The sequence below is a fragment of the Aulonocara stuartgranti genome (genome assembly GCF_965226115.1).
Source record: "Aulonocara stuartgranti genome assembly, chromosome: 2".
Lineage (NCBI taxonomy): Eukaryota > Metazoa > Chordata > Actinopteri > Cichliformes > Cichlidae > Aulonocara > Aulonocara stuartgranti.
This window is the reverse complement of record NC_138940.1, coordinates 21,654,397-21,673,212: the sequence shown is the minus strand read 5'-3', so window position 1 is coordinate 21,673,212 and position 18,816 is coordinate 21,654,397. Positions and strand designations below refer to the sequence as shown.

Below are 18,816 nucleotides of genomic sequence, written 5' to 3'. Positions count from 1 at the left end.
GGGACCGAACTGTACGTGGTTGTTAAAACATCCACCAAAGAAAATAAACACAAAAAAATACAACATACAAATGTGGTCAGAACGAGGTTAATTATTGTGCTCTCAGAATTGTTTTTATACTGTGTGTTCATGTTTTGAATTCTGACTTTGGACTTTGTCTATGTAAATATCAAAAGCCAGACATCAGCATAATTTTTAAGGATTTGTTTTTCCCAGTCTGGAAATCATTCCCAGCTACAAAGATTTTCTTGTCACAATGTTACTGTTCAAATCTCTCTTTGTGTCCTGTGCCCCCCCCCCCCTCTTCTGTTTTTCCGTTTTAATGTAGCACCGGTATTATCAACATCATATCAGTATTTTATTTGTTTTAAATATGAGGGTGAGCATAAATAGAGAGACGTCATCTTTTCTTTTTTCTTCATGTGGAGCTGTTAGCATGCTCGAAGGAGGTGGGTTCTTTACCCCCATGTGACTCATGGTCAATGTAAAGAGTAACAACTCATTACATTGACCGTGTAGGAAATTAGATTAACAGTGTTTTGTTATTGGCATTACAGCAAACTATAGAAATGGTGACAGAGAGCTTTGACGTGGATACATTAGTGCAAACTGCTCCCTGTCCTGCACAGCTCTGTGTGTGTGTGTGTGTGTGTGTGTGTGTGTGTGTGTGTGTGTGTGTGTGTGTGTGTGCTCCTGACATGATGTAATGTCTGTGATGTGGCCTTGACCATTGCTGACCCACAACTTGTGCCTGATTCAGTGCCCCACCCACTCACACAGACACACACTGAGCCCAGTCCTGCTTCTGTGCAGCGTCATAGCTGTCCAAACTCATTAGCTTCACATCCGCAGCTCCTCCACGCCTCTCCTCCTCCATCCATCATCACTCCCTCCATCACTCCTTCTCACCCAACACCCAGCAGCCCTTCCAGTCTTCTCCTTCTCACATCTACAACAAATCAGTCCCTTTATTTGCTTCCTGAAGGTTTGTTTGAGCAAGTGGCTGTCAGGGTCGACACGGTATTCTGCAGCAGAGCTCCGGTGAATTATAAAATTTCAATTATCAAGGTGCGCGGGGGGGTGTACTGCATGTGTGTGTGTGTCTGTGTGTGTATACTCACTTTCCATTGGTCCTCCAGGGAGAGGGTGCTTGGTGGGAACTCTTGGCTGAATTCTGAATAACAAAAACAGAAATGTATTAAACAGTGTTGTATGTCTGTGAAGGTTCTCAGTCATCCAGGTCATCGTAGTCAAAGGAGCTTGCAAAGAAAAGCGTCTGGACTTCTTTAAGTTACTTGAAGACGTTTCACCTCTCGTCCGAGAAGCTTCTTCAGTTCTAAGGTCAAATGGTGGAGAGTCCCAGATATAAACCTAGTGGGAGTATCCCTCCACAGAGGGACAAAAGGACCCCCTGATGATCCTCTAATCGGAGGGGTGAAACGTCTTCAAGTAACATAAGGAAGTCCAGACGCTTTTCTTTGCAAGCTCCTTTGACATTAAACAGTGTTGTTTACAGCTCTCCAGCTGTAGAGGAAGGAGTCAGCTCATTCATTCCAGTAAATACAACAAAACAAATTACAGGTGCAGTCCTACCTCCAAAACACTGCACTATTAATAATACGAGGAAAATGCTGGTGAATTTTAAGAATTCAAATTAGTTGGTTTCACAGAAAAATAAAAGGATCGTGAAGAAAAAAATAACAATATTTAGTTTTTTTGTGAAATAGTTAACAACTTGACCTCTTTATGCAAATAAACTTAGAAGATCTGTACTCCAAGTTTTTAAATGTAAATCTTTAATTGTAAACTAATGAGTAGCCACAGCTGTGTGATTAGGAATAGACTGGAAAAACAAACTTGTGCTGAAGTGCACTTTAAGTAAACGTTCCTCCACTGTTAGAATAAAATGCCATTTTGCATACAGCAAAAAAGTATGACATGAAGAATGAAAAATGATAACATGGATTAGAAAAACAACACATTTGTCTCTGTGTACTACAATAACAGTACAGCTTAACCTCCTAAGACCTGAACTCTTCCATGGCATGAATTTTTAATTTCTCTTTGATATTTGGGCTGATTGGAATCCGATGAATGCAAAAACAAAGAATCACCAGATTTCTTTTTTACCCAATTTTTGTTTCTAAGAAAAATGAGATCCACATATGAGGATATTTGTTTTAAATTGTGATAAAACAGAGGTAGTATAATGTCCTCGTAAGTGGATATCAGGCTCTCGTAGAGCAAAATTTAGTATTTTGGTCTAGACAACCCAAAATGTGATGTCCACATATATGGACGCCAGGTCCTAGCAGGTTAACTAGAACCCCTACAGCTCAGTAATTATTGCACAATATCCTGTTTATTTAATTCACACAAAGGTGAGTGTAAAAAAAAAAAAAAATCTGGTTTCATGGGGATTATGTACTTTTTACTCACAATTCATTTAGACATGGATCCCAACAGAAATCTGTTCATTTGACTATAATGCAAAAAAATAGTCAAATAGTTTGCCTGCAGTCTCCTCCTACACAGTCAGGAGTTGAGCTGCTAGACCCGGTACTGTGGCACAGCTTAGCCCGCTCATTGCTCTTAACTATATTAGATAAAATGATGCCAACTGCCCCTAGCAGCCACATAACATCGCTAAATGTTACATTTGTAACACAATACGAAAATGATCCATTTGTAGCATTTACGCACCTGTAACACTTTAAACATTGTATCACTTTAAGTTTGTTACAGGAAGATCAAATGTAGCAAATACTCAATATACCCATTTTTGATAGCTCTACATTGTGATGTTTATTTATATTTTATTTATGTTTATTTATTTATAGTATGTTTACATTACATTTATAGTTACATTGAGATAATATCAAAAGCTTAATATCAGATAAATAACTGTTGATATGTGTGGCTTTGTATTCAATCAAGCAGAAGTTTGCATATCAATGTTTTATTATACACTACAGGGTGAACAGTGTGTGGCTGATCAGTATAAGATCATACTTATTTTTTCATACAATAACCTGTGTGTGTGTGTGTGTGTATATATATATATATATATAAATAAATGTTCTTCCTCTACACCCCCCCCCCCCCCCCCCCAATTTTTGCACATGTCGAGGAGCATTTCACTGTGTGTTATACTTGTATAACTATGCATGTGACAAATAAAGAACCTTGAACCTAACTGACTGACATGTTGTCTTAATCCATTTACATTTTTCTATCCATTCGCACTCACATTCACACCTTTGGGCAATTTAGAGTCATGAATTAACCTGACCCCGCTAACTGCATGTCTTTGGACTGTGATAGGAAGTACCCGGGTAGAACCCATGCAAACATGGGGAGAACAAACTCCACACAGAAAGGTGGGTTGTTAATGTATGTAGCTGTATCAGTTTGCTAACAGCACAAACAGGATGAGCACGTACTAGCACTAAAAATACACAAACCTTATATATTGCATTCTTCTTACTTTAGTAAATAATCCAGCAAATATATATATTTTTTTAACTTTATGCATCCAATATAGTTTTGTTTTTGTCAACTTTTCAGTTCATGGATGAAGGACGATGGATCAAGAAAAATAATTTATTTATTAAGAATAAAAATCTTCAGTTTGATAGATGACAGGCTGCCAGACTGAAGTATTAGACTTAAATGAATTAAGTTTGTGTTAGGGCTCTGTGTGCAGAGAGGAGGATCCAAACGCAGGACTCAGACACTAACTTGAAACTCAAAGACCTCAGCTTTATTGCTGGTACGAAAGCAAAACATGAAGTGAACATGGAATATGGAGAACAGAAACACACAGGCATAATCTGATGGTACGACGCGACACCGAGCATGGGAAAACACAGGGCTTAAATACACAGGGTAGTAATGAGGGAATGGACAACAGAAGGGAGACACAGCTGGGGGAGATCAGGGCTAACGAGACAGGGGAGCTAAGCTGCACACACTAACATAAGACAAAGACTTTCACAATAAGACAGGAAACAAGAATTACTAAACCAGATGCAGACATGACACTGAGAGACAGACTAGACACTGAACAGAAACTGCAACACACATCCATCCATCCATCCATCCATCCGCTTCCGCTTATCCTTTTCAGGGTCGCGGGGGGCGCTGGAGCCTATCCCAGCTGTCATAGGGCGAGAGACAGGGTACACCCTGGACAGGTCGCCAGTCTGTCGCAGGGCTAACACATAAGGACAGACAACCATTCACACTCACATTCACACCTAGTGGCAATTTGGATTATCCAATTAACCTATCCCCACAAGTTGCATGTCTTTGGACGGTGGGAGGAAGCCGGAGTACCCGGAGAGAACCCACGCAAACACGGGGAGAACATGCAAACTCCACACAGAAAGACCCCGGCCTGATGGTGGAATTGAACTCAGGACCTTCTTGCTGTGCGGCAACAGTGCTAACCACCGTGCCGCTCTTGCAACACACATGAGAACCCAAAACCTAAGAACTGAAACAGAAACAGATCTATAATGATAATAATAAACAAAGCACCAGAACATCAGAAAACAATCCATAATGCAAAAATAAACCAAAACATAATAAACTCAAAATACTGGGTCCAACGGACACAGAACCGTGACAGTTTGAGGCAATTAATCAGATCAAATCACATTTTCTAATCATGTAAAAGGTATTTTGTAATAAAACCCTTCAGTCCGGCAAAAGCAATGCTAAAACGATGTGAGCCTCTGCTGAACTTCTGGACAATAGGTTGTAACGTTAGTGAATTTTGAAAATGCTAAATGAATGTGTCATGCAGATAAGTGTATTACAGAAACGGTTAGACTGTTGTTGTGTAGCATTTCCTTTTTAAAATGAACTGCTCCAACTTTATGTCAACACTTACTGAATGTACACAGACTGTGCACACATGCACAGATAAACCCCCCAGTCGGTCGCTTCCCAGAAATCCAATCCCATCACTGCAAATGCAGCACTGTGATAATGACATCCTCAGTAATTAATTAAACTAAACATAATTAATCAAAACAAGCACATTAAACCCTAACAATCCACGGTGATGATTGATGGAGCTAATTAATACATTAATATCAAAGAAAAAGAATGGAATTTAATAACGCCATGCAAAATTAATGCACAGGCACCATGAAAATGAATATGAAATGTATTTGAGGGATTGTAATTGGCTTTGTGTGTTTTCCACAGAGAGAGAGAAAGAGAGAGAGAGAGAGAGAGAGCGAGCAAAGAGGGAAATGGAGTCTGTGTCCAAGTATGTGTGCGCTTGTGTGTTACCTTGAAGTACTCCATGAGCGACCGCGAGTACTTGACAGCGTGGTCTTTCTTCAGATGGAACATCCTCAGATATAGCAGAGACAGACAGCGGTTACTATGGAAACAAAAGCATTAGAAGGCAGATGAGTCCTCTGTACAAATTCCCTTTAAAGATCTATCCTCAATATTATTTTCAAGTCATCCGCACAGAATGCACCCGGACTTCAAACGTGCCCCTCAAATCCTTGTGGATTAGGAAGAACTTCAATGAAATAAGGAATGTGGGAACTATATAATACTGTGAATGGAGAAAAAAACAAAACAGCGGCTGTGCGTCACGGGAAGCTCACACAGTCACAAAAATACAAAAAAACACAGCAAAAAACACTATTTTTTGGGGGGAAATCAAGCTTCCACATTCACTGGGCCTCATGGCTAACAAATCTGAACACATTTAGTGTAATGTGGTAGGATGTGTCAAATACCACATCTTATTTTATTTGTCATGAAAATACTAGGGGTGCAACGATACACAAAATTCACCGTTCGGTTCGATACTTTGGTGTCACGGTTCGATATTTTTTTGATACAAAAAAATGTTCATGCTTTTTTAATTTGTCATTTATTAAAATTATAAATATATATTTTAACTCAAAAGTACAGTTTTTAAATTTAATGTTGCTGAAACAACAAAGGGATAAAATAATAAATCTATCTGATCGAGAAATCACTCATCTTTGGAAAAGAGAGTTTATTACAGAGAAATGTCTCTTTCCAAAATAAAAGCTATACTACGCTTCTTCTGGGCTATATTCTCAGCAGCATATTAAACATATCAGGTCCCCATAAGGAGAATCATGTGCTAACGGCTGTCTAAATGACTCGGGTAAAGTTTGTAGCATGCATGCTTGTTGTCTGCTTCCACTTGTCTTTGCACTACGATGATGTCGGAGTAAACGTGCAGTAACATTCATTTTGTTCCCACTAGTGCTGTCAGCATTAATCTGAAATGACGTTAACGCCACAACGCGGCAAATCTCAGTTAACGAGCATGGGGCTGGACGGTGTAAACACGTTAATGAGCAAACTGCGCTAACACAGTAGTTCCCACCCATGTAATTGAGCATTGCGTGGCACATCCAACATACTGTTTTACTTTTGTCCATGATGCGCTTACCTTCAGGGTCATACGTCACATGAAAACCAAAATAGTTCCAAAGGCCAGATCTGAATGAGGGTGGGGGAGGTTCAATTTGCCATGTTGCAAGGAGCTTAGCTTCTGTCTTGCTAGCTTGTGCTGCACTCAGTGGATCTGCGCTCGACAGTGCAGCCTAGGCGGAGTAGTCGAACGCAGATCCACTGAGCATCGTCAGAAGGAAAGTTGATAAAATAAATTAAAAATTTTGTATTGTTCGATACATATGCGTACCAAACCGAAAGCACTGTACCGAACGGTTCAATATCCATACGAGTATCGTTGCACCCCTAGAAAATACATGTGACATGTGGTGCAGTAGCTAGCACTGATGCCTCACAGCAAGATCAGTAGATCACTACTCTCTGTACAAATCAGTGTCGTCTGCAAACATCATAATCCACAAAAACTCCTGCCTGTCCACCAAAATGTTATCATTTAAATCTCAATTGTTTGTTCATTTTAGTGACACCATATTTTTTTATTGTCACGTAAATATTACAGTACTTTCACGTCCATGATGTAACACATTCTTGCTACTGAATACCTTTTTGCATATGCGACATTCCTCTTTGTTAAACCGTTGTTGCAGACAAATAAAGTATAAGTACATCTAAAAAAAAACCACCAAGCTGTGTGTTGCAGGGAACAGCTGTGATTGGCACGCCATCATGCAGTGATTTGGGGAGCGCTTGATTTTCTTTTACTTTTTGCTTTCTATTGGTCAAGTACTGACCAATAGAACGTGATCGAGATTAACATGAGACTGATTGTGCAGTCCCCTTAATTTTTTTGAGTGTACCGTATTTTCTGCACTATAGGCGCACTTAAAATCCTTAAATTTTCTCAAAAAACGACAGTGCGCCTTATAATCCGGTGCATCTTATGGTCTGAAAAATACGGTAGTTGTCACAACGCCGACTTAAAAAGTAGCCAGCGTGCTTTTTTCTTACAAAAACATGGCCAGATGCAGTCAAATGACCAAACAAGGAGTGCATGACTGAAAGGGGCTTAAGTCAGATAATATTTTTGATACGGTGCTTTGATACTGTTTAGTTTCGCTTAATGTGCCTTATGGTCTGAAAAATACGGTATATACTTTTTCAGGTAACTGTAATTTTTTTAAACATTTTTCTAAATATATTTATTTTAGACAGCAGACATACTTTACATGATTCATTACACACACGCACAGACAGTGAAAGTGTATCGTACCACAACACGGCGAGTTTCTTCTCAGGGATGGTGGCTAAATGGCTGGTGAAGTTCTTCAACCTCATGGCATACCTGCAGTGGAGAGATGCTCATTACTCATCGATTGTCAAAACAGAACTCTGAATTTTACAAAAAGCAGATGCATATATACCCAAGTGCTGCTCTTCACTTAGTGATCAATTCTTCCAGTTTACCAGCAGCCAACTGAAACGCTCTGAATTGTTTGTAGGCAAAACAAAGTTAACTTTCTCTAACGCTGTGGGTGATACAATGCTCCTTTTGGCCAGCCCTCTCTGTTCAGCACAACACTTTATCAGTCAGAATCAAATTCAGCCATCATGAATGAGAGTTCATTGATCCCTGAAGGGAAACTCCGTCCTTTCCTTCTCTCAGGGAGTTCAGAGGTCAGAGTGACTGCAACTGCTAAAAAGTCTGTGTTTTGCTCAAGGACCCTACAGCAGAATAGATGAGTGCAGGCAAGCAGATCTTGAACCTGAGCACTTGAGTTAAAAGACTCTGTCCCACTACACAATCCTCCTCACAACAAGTCAACCTTCAGACTTAGCAGTCATCAGTTATTCTCAGTTTGCTCTCCTATAGTTACACTCAGCAGCTCTCCAAAGATGAAAACCTGCAGAGATCCTGCAAGGCAACAGATAATACGTCTGTGGATGTTTTTATTTAAAAATGTTGGACTTTTTGACAGACAAAAAGGTGACGATACACCACCTTCAATATACTCACAAATCACGTATCCGTGAATCGAGGTACCTCAGAGTAGACCGAGCCTATAGTCCACATTTTTTAGAGTTTATAGTCATAAACTCTAGCTATAGTCAAATCTAAGGTTAGAGTTTATAAGAACCTACAGCTGCTGTGGTATGGTTTACGTTATAATTATATTATATAATTATAGTTACGTTCAGCACCTATCACATCAGTGGCTTTACATCAGGGATGTCAAAATCATTTTGGAGTCTTTGCAATTCTAGCCCCCAAGCCTTATATTTAACATCCCCTCTTTATATAATAATGCTGTGAGGTCAAAGCTGGTGATGACCCTAACCCTACTCTTACTCTATTGTGTCAGAATATGTAACTTTTGTTTCAGAATTGTTCTCCTTACTCTTGGCAATCATGGGACAAAGAAAATAATCACTCTGACTGAAACACGTGAAAAACTAGTAACATTTTTTCTCAAACAGTCCTCGCTTTTCTCCCAATCACAGGGTTTCACCAGGTGCTACACTGCTTTGAATGAAGCTTTTCAAAATAAAATCACTGATCAATTCTGTTCTACTAACCTGTTAAGAAACTAGAGAGCGTTTATTGATGTTTTTCTGTCCATCCCTACCTGATTAGTTCCACAGTCTCAGAGTACATTGTATATGGTGATTTGGCCTCTAGTGGATCTCGCTCCATAGCATTTCCACACTCTATGAAAGACAGAGCGCCGTCTGCGTAGTTCACTGCTTTCCCAAATTTGTCCATCTGCAGACAGAGGACAGGAAAGGAAAGAAAACAGGAAACAAATGTGAAATGAAAGGAGATGTAACAGAGAGAGAGGGGAAGGAAATGTGAATAAGCGGTAGAATAAGCAACGGCTTGACGGCATTGTGGCAGAAACACGGCAGCCTCTTTGAATAATCTCCCACTAAGATGCAAATCCCTAGATAAATCTGAGGAAACAACTCGTAAACATAAGATAAATACCAAGTTAAATAAATCTCATTTCATTGTTTGTGTGTGGGGGGTGGGTGGGGGGGTCCGATAATTCTTTTGATATTCTATAATCTTGCAGACATCATCAGTCCTTGAATGCAATGTCCCCTTAGAGACAAATGGTGCAATAAATAACACAAATTATACAGTACGGTCCTTGGTACCAAATAGATTTTCATTCTACTGAGACTTACAGTGCACACATAATTGCAGTCTAGACTGTAGATGTTAACATTGTGTGTTTCTGCTTTCACTGTCTGTCTGCCTCGTGTCGTTAGCACAGAGGGCTGAAGGTGTGCGTCTACCTGAACTGGGTCACGCAACATCTTACCAAAGCATCAGCCTTGTGCTTCAGTCTCTTGGCCTCCTGCATGTAGAAGTCAGCACTGTGGACCCTGCAAACATAATGGTGACAAATAATACAGACCATAAAGAGCATGTGTGCGCTGACATGTTGTTTAACAAAACCTGAAAACAACACCCTGCATCACTGAGACAGATTTGCATAATCACGGACTACAAGTAGCTTGCAGTGAGCTACACACAGTCATCTACTTAGGTATACATACCTCAGGCTTAGTGTAACCTTAGTATAACAACAAGACATGTTGTTTCATGAATAATGCAGAAGCCTTTTGGGACAAATATCCAAGATGATGTATCATCTTTCAATGTTAACACACATCTGGACAAATGATAAGGCTGCTACAGCTTTCCCCATCCACATACACTAACAGGCGAGTGTCTAGCCTTTAGCTGAAGTTGTAGTAAATAAGGCAAGTTTTGTTACAACAGAGGGTTGCACGACCAGAGAACCAAATCAGGGTTGAGCAGCAAGGACTGAAGATATTCTGTAAAGAGCTATGAAGAGCAGTTATGCGTGGCCGATAAAGTTGATTGTGACAGGACACTCGGTCGTAGCCATGACGGTAAACAAAATACACATGAAAAAATGATCAGAAACTTCATGAACTTTTTATACAATCATCACAAACTTACCAGCTTACCAGCAAGTAAATGTGTAAAAAGAACACAATGTCCCCTCCTGTTCCTGAGTTATGGCATTGATTAGTGATCAGAAAAGCGCTCCTGATTTATTGCCAGTATTTTTTTTTGTGAGGTCACTATGACCTTAACCCTTGAACATGAAATACTAATAGGTGCAACTGAAGGTTTGGGCCAAAGTGGAAGAAATTCCCTCAATGTGTTTCTGAGACATCAAGGCCGTGAGAACCAGAGAGCAGGACTGCAACTGCTGCCTCTGGCATGCAGGCATGAACTTCCCCAGTAGCACAGCTAAGAACTGCACAGCAGCTAACACGATCTAGCAATAACTTACAGTTAGGCCTATGGAGTTTTATAATGCCTTTCAGTTTAAATACAAAATTGTTATAAACATGTAATAACAGCTGTCGCCTTGTGATCCCATTCTTATCTGTTATAAGTTTCCTGCTGTTCAACAGTCCTGGATCTTTTTGCCATTTCATGATGTGTCAGATGTTTTCAGTTGATGATATATCTGGACTGGAGGCTGGCCAGTTCACTACAATGAAATCATACTGTTGTAATAGATGCAGTTGGGGGTGTTTAAGTTTAAACACTTAAATGGTAAATGGCCTGTATTTATATAGCGCTTTACTAGTCTCTAAGAACCCCAAAGCGCTTTACATATCCAGTCATCCACCCATTCACACACACATTCACACACTGGTGATGGCAAGCTACATTGTAGCCACAGCCACCCTGGGGCGCACTGACAGAGGCGAGGCTGCCGGACACTGGCGCCACCGGGCCCTCTGACCACCACCAGTAGGCAATTACTTAATATGTTTCTTTGTTCTCCTTGCTTTGTTGAGAAACCTTTGCAAGAAACCTGATGTCTAGAATCCATGGTCCTCACCAAAGAGTGTGTTTCCTCCTTTAATAATGGTTTGTCTGGCTTTTACTACGGCTGTCTTCAACTGTTGTTTTTGTTTTTCTGGACTGAACTTCGCCTTTCTTTACACTCTAAAACTGGGTTGCTTTGTTGCTGGTATCTGGCAGGTTATTGCTCATTTGTCCTGCTTAGCACCATCTAGTCAGCACTGCCTCATTTGGCAGAATCTGAGCTGAAAATAAAACTTTACCTGCCTGCTTCTGTGTTCTGTCACTTCATCAACACAAACACTCATGGCCCAGTACCATTTGGAGCCATGCTCATGTCTCATACTGCCTCCACAGTCCAATCTATCTTTTCTATTGCTGAGGCTTATGAATGGTTTGCACCTTGTAATGAACCCTCTGTATTTGCTTTTGTGAAGTCTCTGCTTTATTACAGACTTGAATAATATTACTCACTCCTACCTCCTAGGCAGCGTTCTTCATTTGGATGTGTGTTGTTTTCTTTACAATATAAAGAATCCTGTAATCACACAGTCCACTTTTTATATCGTCAAGCTCATGAGTGCGTTATCTTTTTTTATCGGAACCTACAACACAGTGCGTCCTGATTTTAACACTCCTAGTATTCCCGGTATTTCTGAGACGGATTAGTTTTGTTTTTGGAGACAGCCTGTTCCTCATCTGATCATGGAATCAGTGTTAACAGACCTCTCTGCACTGAATCATACTTTTATTAATCTCTGTCTCTCTTCCACAGCATGTCTTTATCCTGTCTTCCTTCTCTCACCCCAACCGGTCACAGCAGATGGCCCCGCCCCTCCCTGAGCCTGGTTCTGCCGGAGGTTTCTTCCTGTTAAAAGGGAGTTTTTCCTTCCCACTGTCGCCAAAGTGCTTGCTCATAGGGGGTCATGTGATTGTTGGGTTTTTCTCTGTATGTATTATTGTAGGATCTACCATACAATATAAAGCACCTTGAGGCGACTGTTGTTGTGATTTGGCATGGGGAAATTCCTCTCTGCATTTAACCCACTCACTCAGTGAAGCAGTCAAAGTCTAAACTTTATGCTCATATTCATCAGAAACTATAATTTGGATATTTTTTGTATAACAGCTAAAATGACACAAAATATGTTAAAAAAATAAAAAAATATGTATCCAACTGTATAAACAATCAAATGTTTGTAAGTGCACATCGTGGTGTGTGCTTTTACTTACGTGTCACTGAATGAGAGTTTGGGCCTGCGGGGTTCTGCGGGGTCCATCAGGGGTTCCGACCAAACCTCCGAGTCTGAATGACCGTTGGTATGGTAACCGTCTCCACAGGGCTTCTCGCCATGGGAATCCATTTCCTGTAGTAGAGAGGTTTTTGAAGTATATGCTTCCAACAGTCTTAATTAAGTTTATATTGTGTGGCTTTCAGTGACCACCTACTTAAACTTGAGCACTGGCATCTGATTCACACTGACAGATTTAAACTTTGCTATTTACCGATAGCAGCTGTATTGAGCAGGAATGAGATGTGGTCACCCTTTCCTACAGTCTTCCTTAGATATAGCATCATCATAATCTACTATGACACATCGGTGTTCATCATTAAAAGCTGACCACCAGGTCTGTGTCCACAGGACTGTATATATATATATACAAGCACTTACACTGCCATTTCTCACATGCGCTGATGTTTTTCCTTCACCTCTCCGGTGTCTGTGTGAGGAAGAGGAGGTGGAAGCAGCGGAGGCGGCGCAGGGCAGCATCCCAGCGGCGCTGGCCTCCTGGCTGAGAGAGGAGCTGCTGTCGCAGGGCCGTTTGCGAGGCGGATCATCGGACAGAGGGGACAGGAGCGGCGGGAGCAGCTTCTCATCGTGCCGTCGGGACTGCTTCCTGTTCAGAGAGCTACTGAACACGCACGCACACACACATACGCACATACACGCACACACACAGAGACAGAAAAGAAGTGAGATTATTTGTTTACTTATGCAGAGGCACTGAATGCTATGTTTTTACTTTGTTCTGTGTTGTATCTGTGCTATACGTGAGTTACTCATGGTATGCGAGTCTCAGTGTAGCTCGTCCTGGCACTGTTAATTTTGCTCCAAAGACACAGACCAAGTGCAAGTGTCCTGAAGCCCTCATGTGGGGCTTTTTGCTACCTTTAAAAATTAAGTGAGTGATACTGAAACTAATCCCACGATGACTGAGGACTCCTCTTGTATCTACATTCAGTTTATTACTGGGTTCAGGACTGTTAGTGGCAAAAAAAAACACAAGACAGAATTTAGGGACTAATGAATGAATATACCTTATTTTTAAATCTGTGAACGATATTTTTTTCCCCTGTAAAATTATTGGAATTCTGCCTTCCCCCGTAGCACCTCGACAATTATTCCCTCAGCCGCCTTATTGTAGCTCCTGTGACTCATATTGTTTGCAGCACAACAGATAATATTTTTATGTTTTTCCTCTCCCTGGAAACTCTGGGGGTTTGATGCGGTGAGGAAGTTGCTGAGCTCGCAGAACAAGGCCCCAGGCACCGACATTAGCAATAATAGACAAAATCATGGAGACAAAGACTAATTAGCTGCTGTGGAGTGTGTGCATGCGGAGCGTGAGTGTGTGCTTTTGTGTCTGCGCACGGCATAATTGATGTGTCTGCGGCTGTTTGTGTGCATGCATATGCTAATTTGCGTGTAGTGGCGTGTGTCTGTCTTTAAGTGGACGCTGATGTGTGTGCAGGGAAGTAGGTGAGAGCACTCAGACTTCTTTTAAAGGCATAATAAGTTAACAAATTGAGAGGCTCTTAGAATAAAATGACCACAGTATATCTGCCAAATCATTTCCTGTAATGCATTTGCAGTGACTCAGTGAGAAGATTTATATTCCAACTGAAATGAGATTTCTCCTTTTTTTGGTACACTACAGCATTCATATCAGTCTTTAAATCACTTGTCGTGTGTTCGGCTTTGTCATACGAATTAAGAACCAAACAGCAGAATGCCACTTATGAGATTTTTTCCGGTTTTACTTTTTCCAGTGACCCTGCCGGTTTGTTGGGTCGACACAGACGGGAGCCGTCTCTTCTACACAGATCGAGACATGAGGGAGTAGGAGCCCAGCATTAAACACCTATGTCAGCACCGTATGAAAAGTATTATCTGACTTAAGCCCCTTTCAGTCATGCACTCCTTGTTTGGTCATTTGACTGCATCTGGCCAGGTTTTTGTAAGAAAAGAGCACGCTGGCTACTTTTTAAGTCGGCGTTGTGACAACTCCCATATTTTTCATACATAAGGCACACGGGATTATAAGGCGCATTAAGTGAAACAAAACAGTCAGATAAGTCAAACTTTACTCAACTCATTCTTTTGCTTCCTCCACTTCTGTACCATTGATTCATTAATGTTGAATTCTCTCACAGCTGCTCTATTCCCATGTTGTTGCAGTATATTAATGACTAACCTTCTATTGTGAATGGATGATCTCAGTTGTTCTCCTGACTGAAGTTTGGTCCGTTTACAGCATCCTACCATGCGACTGCATTTGTCCCTAACCATCGGGAACCCACACGTTAACTTTTATCGAGTGGAAAAAAAATTAGCATTATGCTAACATAGCTGTGTCGCTAGCCACCACGCAGCACATCATTATATACCAGCTAGCCCAACTTCCGTAACCCTACAAACGTCACTGCTGTTTAGTTTTCTGTCTTCGTTTATTTTAATCTCTGTGTGCAGCGCTTTGTGACTACCTGTCTATGAAAAGCGCTTAATAAATAAACTTTACTTACTTTACTTACGTCATTTATGTTGGAAGTGATAGCAGAGCTGTACTTTTGAATTCTTTCAGAAATCTCTCAGTCAGAACATGCTACAGTATATCATGTTTAGGTGGAAGCTAGCGAGCTAACTTCCTGCTAACTTCTAACTCGGTTAAATGTAATAAATTCTGTTTTCATGGATGCCTGGATGTTAAACTTAATTGTTTCACCTGGTTAAGCAGCAACGCTCATCATTTTATTAAAGATGAAAGAACTTAGACAGTTTTTAACTCTCAGTGATGCCGCAGTGTTTGTTTGACTTTGGGACCTGAACTAGACAGAGTTTAGGACCCAGATTACTCCACGAGGCTCCTGACTATGGCAGCCGTAATGCTCCAACAATCCATCAAGTGGTGCGACTTCGTAGCGTACCAAAGTCGTACTAAAACATTTTTTAAAGAGTTTTGAGCGCCGTGTAGCACATCAAATCGGTTCGAGGTCAGTGAGCACAACCAGAATTCATACATAAGGCACACTGGATTATAAGGTGCACTGTCGATTTTTGAGAAAATTAAAGGATTTTAAGTGTACCTTATAGTGCAGAAAATACGGTATGTATTACTTTCAGTATGACATGCTGTTACACCAAGGGGCGATTTCTGGAACTGAAAAATGAAGCCGATACAGAACTAGCAAAAGCTGCAGTTCCTGTAGGTGCCAATCCCACTTTTCTTTAGTTGTGACAAGAACTTCTTCAAAATCACTAAACATCTTTTGTATATTCTGAGATTTTACTTCGTTCTGTAATTCTACATCTAAAACAGACTGAAATATTTACAGAAAGTACAAGTTGACTGTAGAGCACCTATGCAGATAAAAGTCTGTGACGGGTCAGATTACAGATGAAATGTTCACAGAAGGTAAATTCATCTGGTTGCTTCCAGCTGTTTCCAGAAGTCTTCTCTCAAAGCTTCTGACACACTAACAACAGCATAAAGTGACAAAAACACTTCATGAGTAACTTAAGATAAATTACCCATAAAACTGAGACGGGATCAGTCAGGATCAAACAGAAAATGATGTTGATTAAAAGTTTTACTGAAGTTTGTGCGGGTGCATCCACAAAAATTCAGATCGGAGCCTCACTAATAATCCAAGAGGCTATTAAAATACATTCCTCATGGTAAGAAACTTTTTTTCCCTAAACATGGCTAAACCACCACGGTAACTTATGCTGAACACATAACCTGGCTGGGAGTCAGGAATTGGTTGTTTAAAATTGACTGTGAGCGCCGTGTTTTCACTGAGCCTATTATTGAAAGTTTTAAGTGCAATATAGATTTTCTGCTGAGGGAATAGGTTTTATATGTCCAAGTTGTTAAGCCCTACCTGACTAAAACCACTGAATGAAGTGTGTGTCACAATGACACAAGGATGTACATGCATTAATACAGAAAATGTTTAAATGTTATACTTGATTCTAATCTGCTGCTAATCCTCTTTCACACTGATGGAACTGCAGCTACTGGAACACAGAACACACACCAAGAATATCAGTTCAATCAAAAAATTAATTTCACTTTGATCTGCCAACAAACTAAAGTAATTTCAAGGCGTCCTTTATTAGGTTCTGGGATGTTAACCTTTAATGTTTAAATGTATTCAGTTTAAAGTTTCAGAGCTCTAATGTGCAGCTGTCAGAAATAAAGCAGCACTGGGAGCAACTCAGCCATAAAATAATTAACTGGAATTAAAAAATGTATTTTACCACCCTGTACGCTAAATCACCAGATTAACGATTTTCTGCAGCATTAATTTCTTGTCTTATTTGCAACTGTTTGCAATTTTTCTGTTATATTTTTAGATTCTTTACAGATTTTTAATCACCTTTTTATCTTTAAGAGCATCTGATATGTGTCTAATTGCAGTAGGGGGCCTTCATAGGGATCATTTTTTGCAGAAGTTACACGACAGGTGCGGCATGATGCAGGAAGCCCGGTTTAAGAGAAAGCTACGGTGGCCCTGAGAGGCCAAACGGACTGCAACTTCAGAAAACACTTGCAAAAGGGAAAATGCTGCAAAAAGAAAAACACTTGCAAAAAGAAAAATGCTGCAAAAAGAAAAACACTTGCAAAGAGAAAAATGCTGCAAAAGCACACACAACACAAAGAGTAAACTTTCAAAAGTAAGTTCTGAATATTATGTCACTTATAGGGATGGGTACCGGTGTCCGGTGCCATGATGGCACCGGTTCTGACATAAACGGTAGTAACCAGACCGAAAAGCAGCGCACATTTCGGTGCTTTTTTTCGGTGCTTTTTTCCCCTGAGCTGTGATACACTTTAGATTCTAGCCAATCATTTTACGTTTCCGAGGATAGTAGGCGGGGCCAGGTACGTACGTTCTGTTAGAGCAGAGCTACAGATTAAAAATGCCCAAGGCGAAGCGGTCAAAAGTCTGGCTTTACTTCATAGCAAAATATGCAAACTCAGCAGCCTGCAACAAGTGCTTTAAGCTGATACTGTGATACTGTCAAAGGAGGTAACACCTCGAATCCGATGAAACACCTGGCGACGCATAGCGTATTTTTTAAAAGCCCAGAAATGCGCCGTATTTGATAGCTTGCTGCGAGACCTCACACCGAGCACATCTACTGCGGGTGGGTTGCCTGTTATGCAACATCCCCCAAAAACACGAAGAGGAGAGTCCTGGCCCCTAGCCCTGCCAGTGTAGCAGAAATGATGACGGATGATGGTGGCAGCAGCCGTTCTTCTCTGCGTGGGTAGCTAATTTACGTTGAGTAGGCTAACCACGTTATTACATTAATGCATGTAAGGTGAACTAGCAAACATCATCATAGCTACATGCGGCTGTCTTCTTGTTTGATGGCAGATACTCCCTTCACCCTGGCTAAAAAGGCTAAAATGACCAAAGAAAAAGTGGAAAACAGTTAAACATGAGAGGTTTAGGACAAAGTTTGTGTTTTTTCCATTGTTTAAGCACTGCTTCCAGCCAAGAGTGATACCATATATGCCCCATAGCTGCAGAAAAGGCTAACATTGTTATATTTTTACAAAAAACTGCTGAACATGAGAGGTTTTTGGACCAATTTTGTGTTCTCCATTCTTTAAGCACCGGTTTGAGCACCGTTTGAGCACCGGCACCGTTTCAAAAGTACCGGTTTGGCACCGGTATCGGATAAAACCTAAACGATACCCATCCCTAGTCACTTATTTATGTGCAAATGTTTAATAATGAATAACATTAAAACATTACTGTTGGCCACATGTCGGCAAAGTTATGTGACATTAGCGATGTTTGTACTTTCAGCATTTACTTTGTTTTAGCCTTTACTTTAAAATATATGCCGTTCGATAATAATAACACAAACACTAAATCCTCCTTCTCTTGTGCTGTTGTGTAACAGTGTACACACCTGAGACTGTCACCTGTCTGTCTGTTCTGCACTCTCTCTCTGTTTCTTTCTCTCTGATTGTGGAATAAAAGTATGAACATGTGTTTATAAGTTACACTTGTGTTTGAATCCTGCAGCTTATCACACATTTGATTTCCATGCGTGACAACTGCAAGTGTCCAGAGTGAGGACAGACTGAGGGACCCACTGCTGCACATCATCTGTGAGGCTTTGCACCCCTGATGATCCACCAGGACAAACTCAACAGTGTGTGAGGAAGAGGAGGAGGAAGAGCCAGCAGCAGCTGACAGATGGAGAGGATAGACAGACTGTTCCCTGTTTGTGAAG

General features: G+C 40.7%; 1 protein-coding gene across 6 annotated transcripts in view; it reads right to left on the bottom strand.

The window, feature by feature from the left end:
- Positions 1-18,816, bottom strand: part of aff2 (AF4/FMR2 family, member 2) — a 214,166-nt gene that overhangs the window by 12,266 nt on the left and 183,084 nt on the right. For 5 of the 6 annotated variants that reach the window (XM_082503774.1, XM_082503776.1, XM_082503778.1 and 2 more), the window contains 7 exons: positions 12,952-13,192; positions 12,512-12,645; positions 9,747-9,810; positions 9,048-9,184; positions 7,694-7,765; positions 5,305-5,398; positions 1,122-1,174 (listed from right to left, as the gene is read on the bottom strand). In XM_082503774.1, coding sequence (XP_082359900.1) covers positions 1,122-1,174; positions 5,305-5,398; positions 7,694-7,765; positions 9,048-9,184; positions 9,747-9,810; positions 12,512-12,645; positions 12,952-13,192 — 795 coding nt within the window. The remainder of the gene's footprint in view (positions 1-1,121; positions 1,175-5,304; positions 5,399-7,693; positions 7,766-9,047; positions 9,185-9,746; positions 9,811-12,511; positions 12,646-12,951; positions 13,193-18,816) is intronic. The other variant, XM_082503775.1, reaches the window with a different exon arrangement.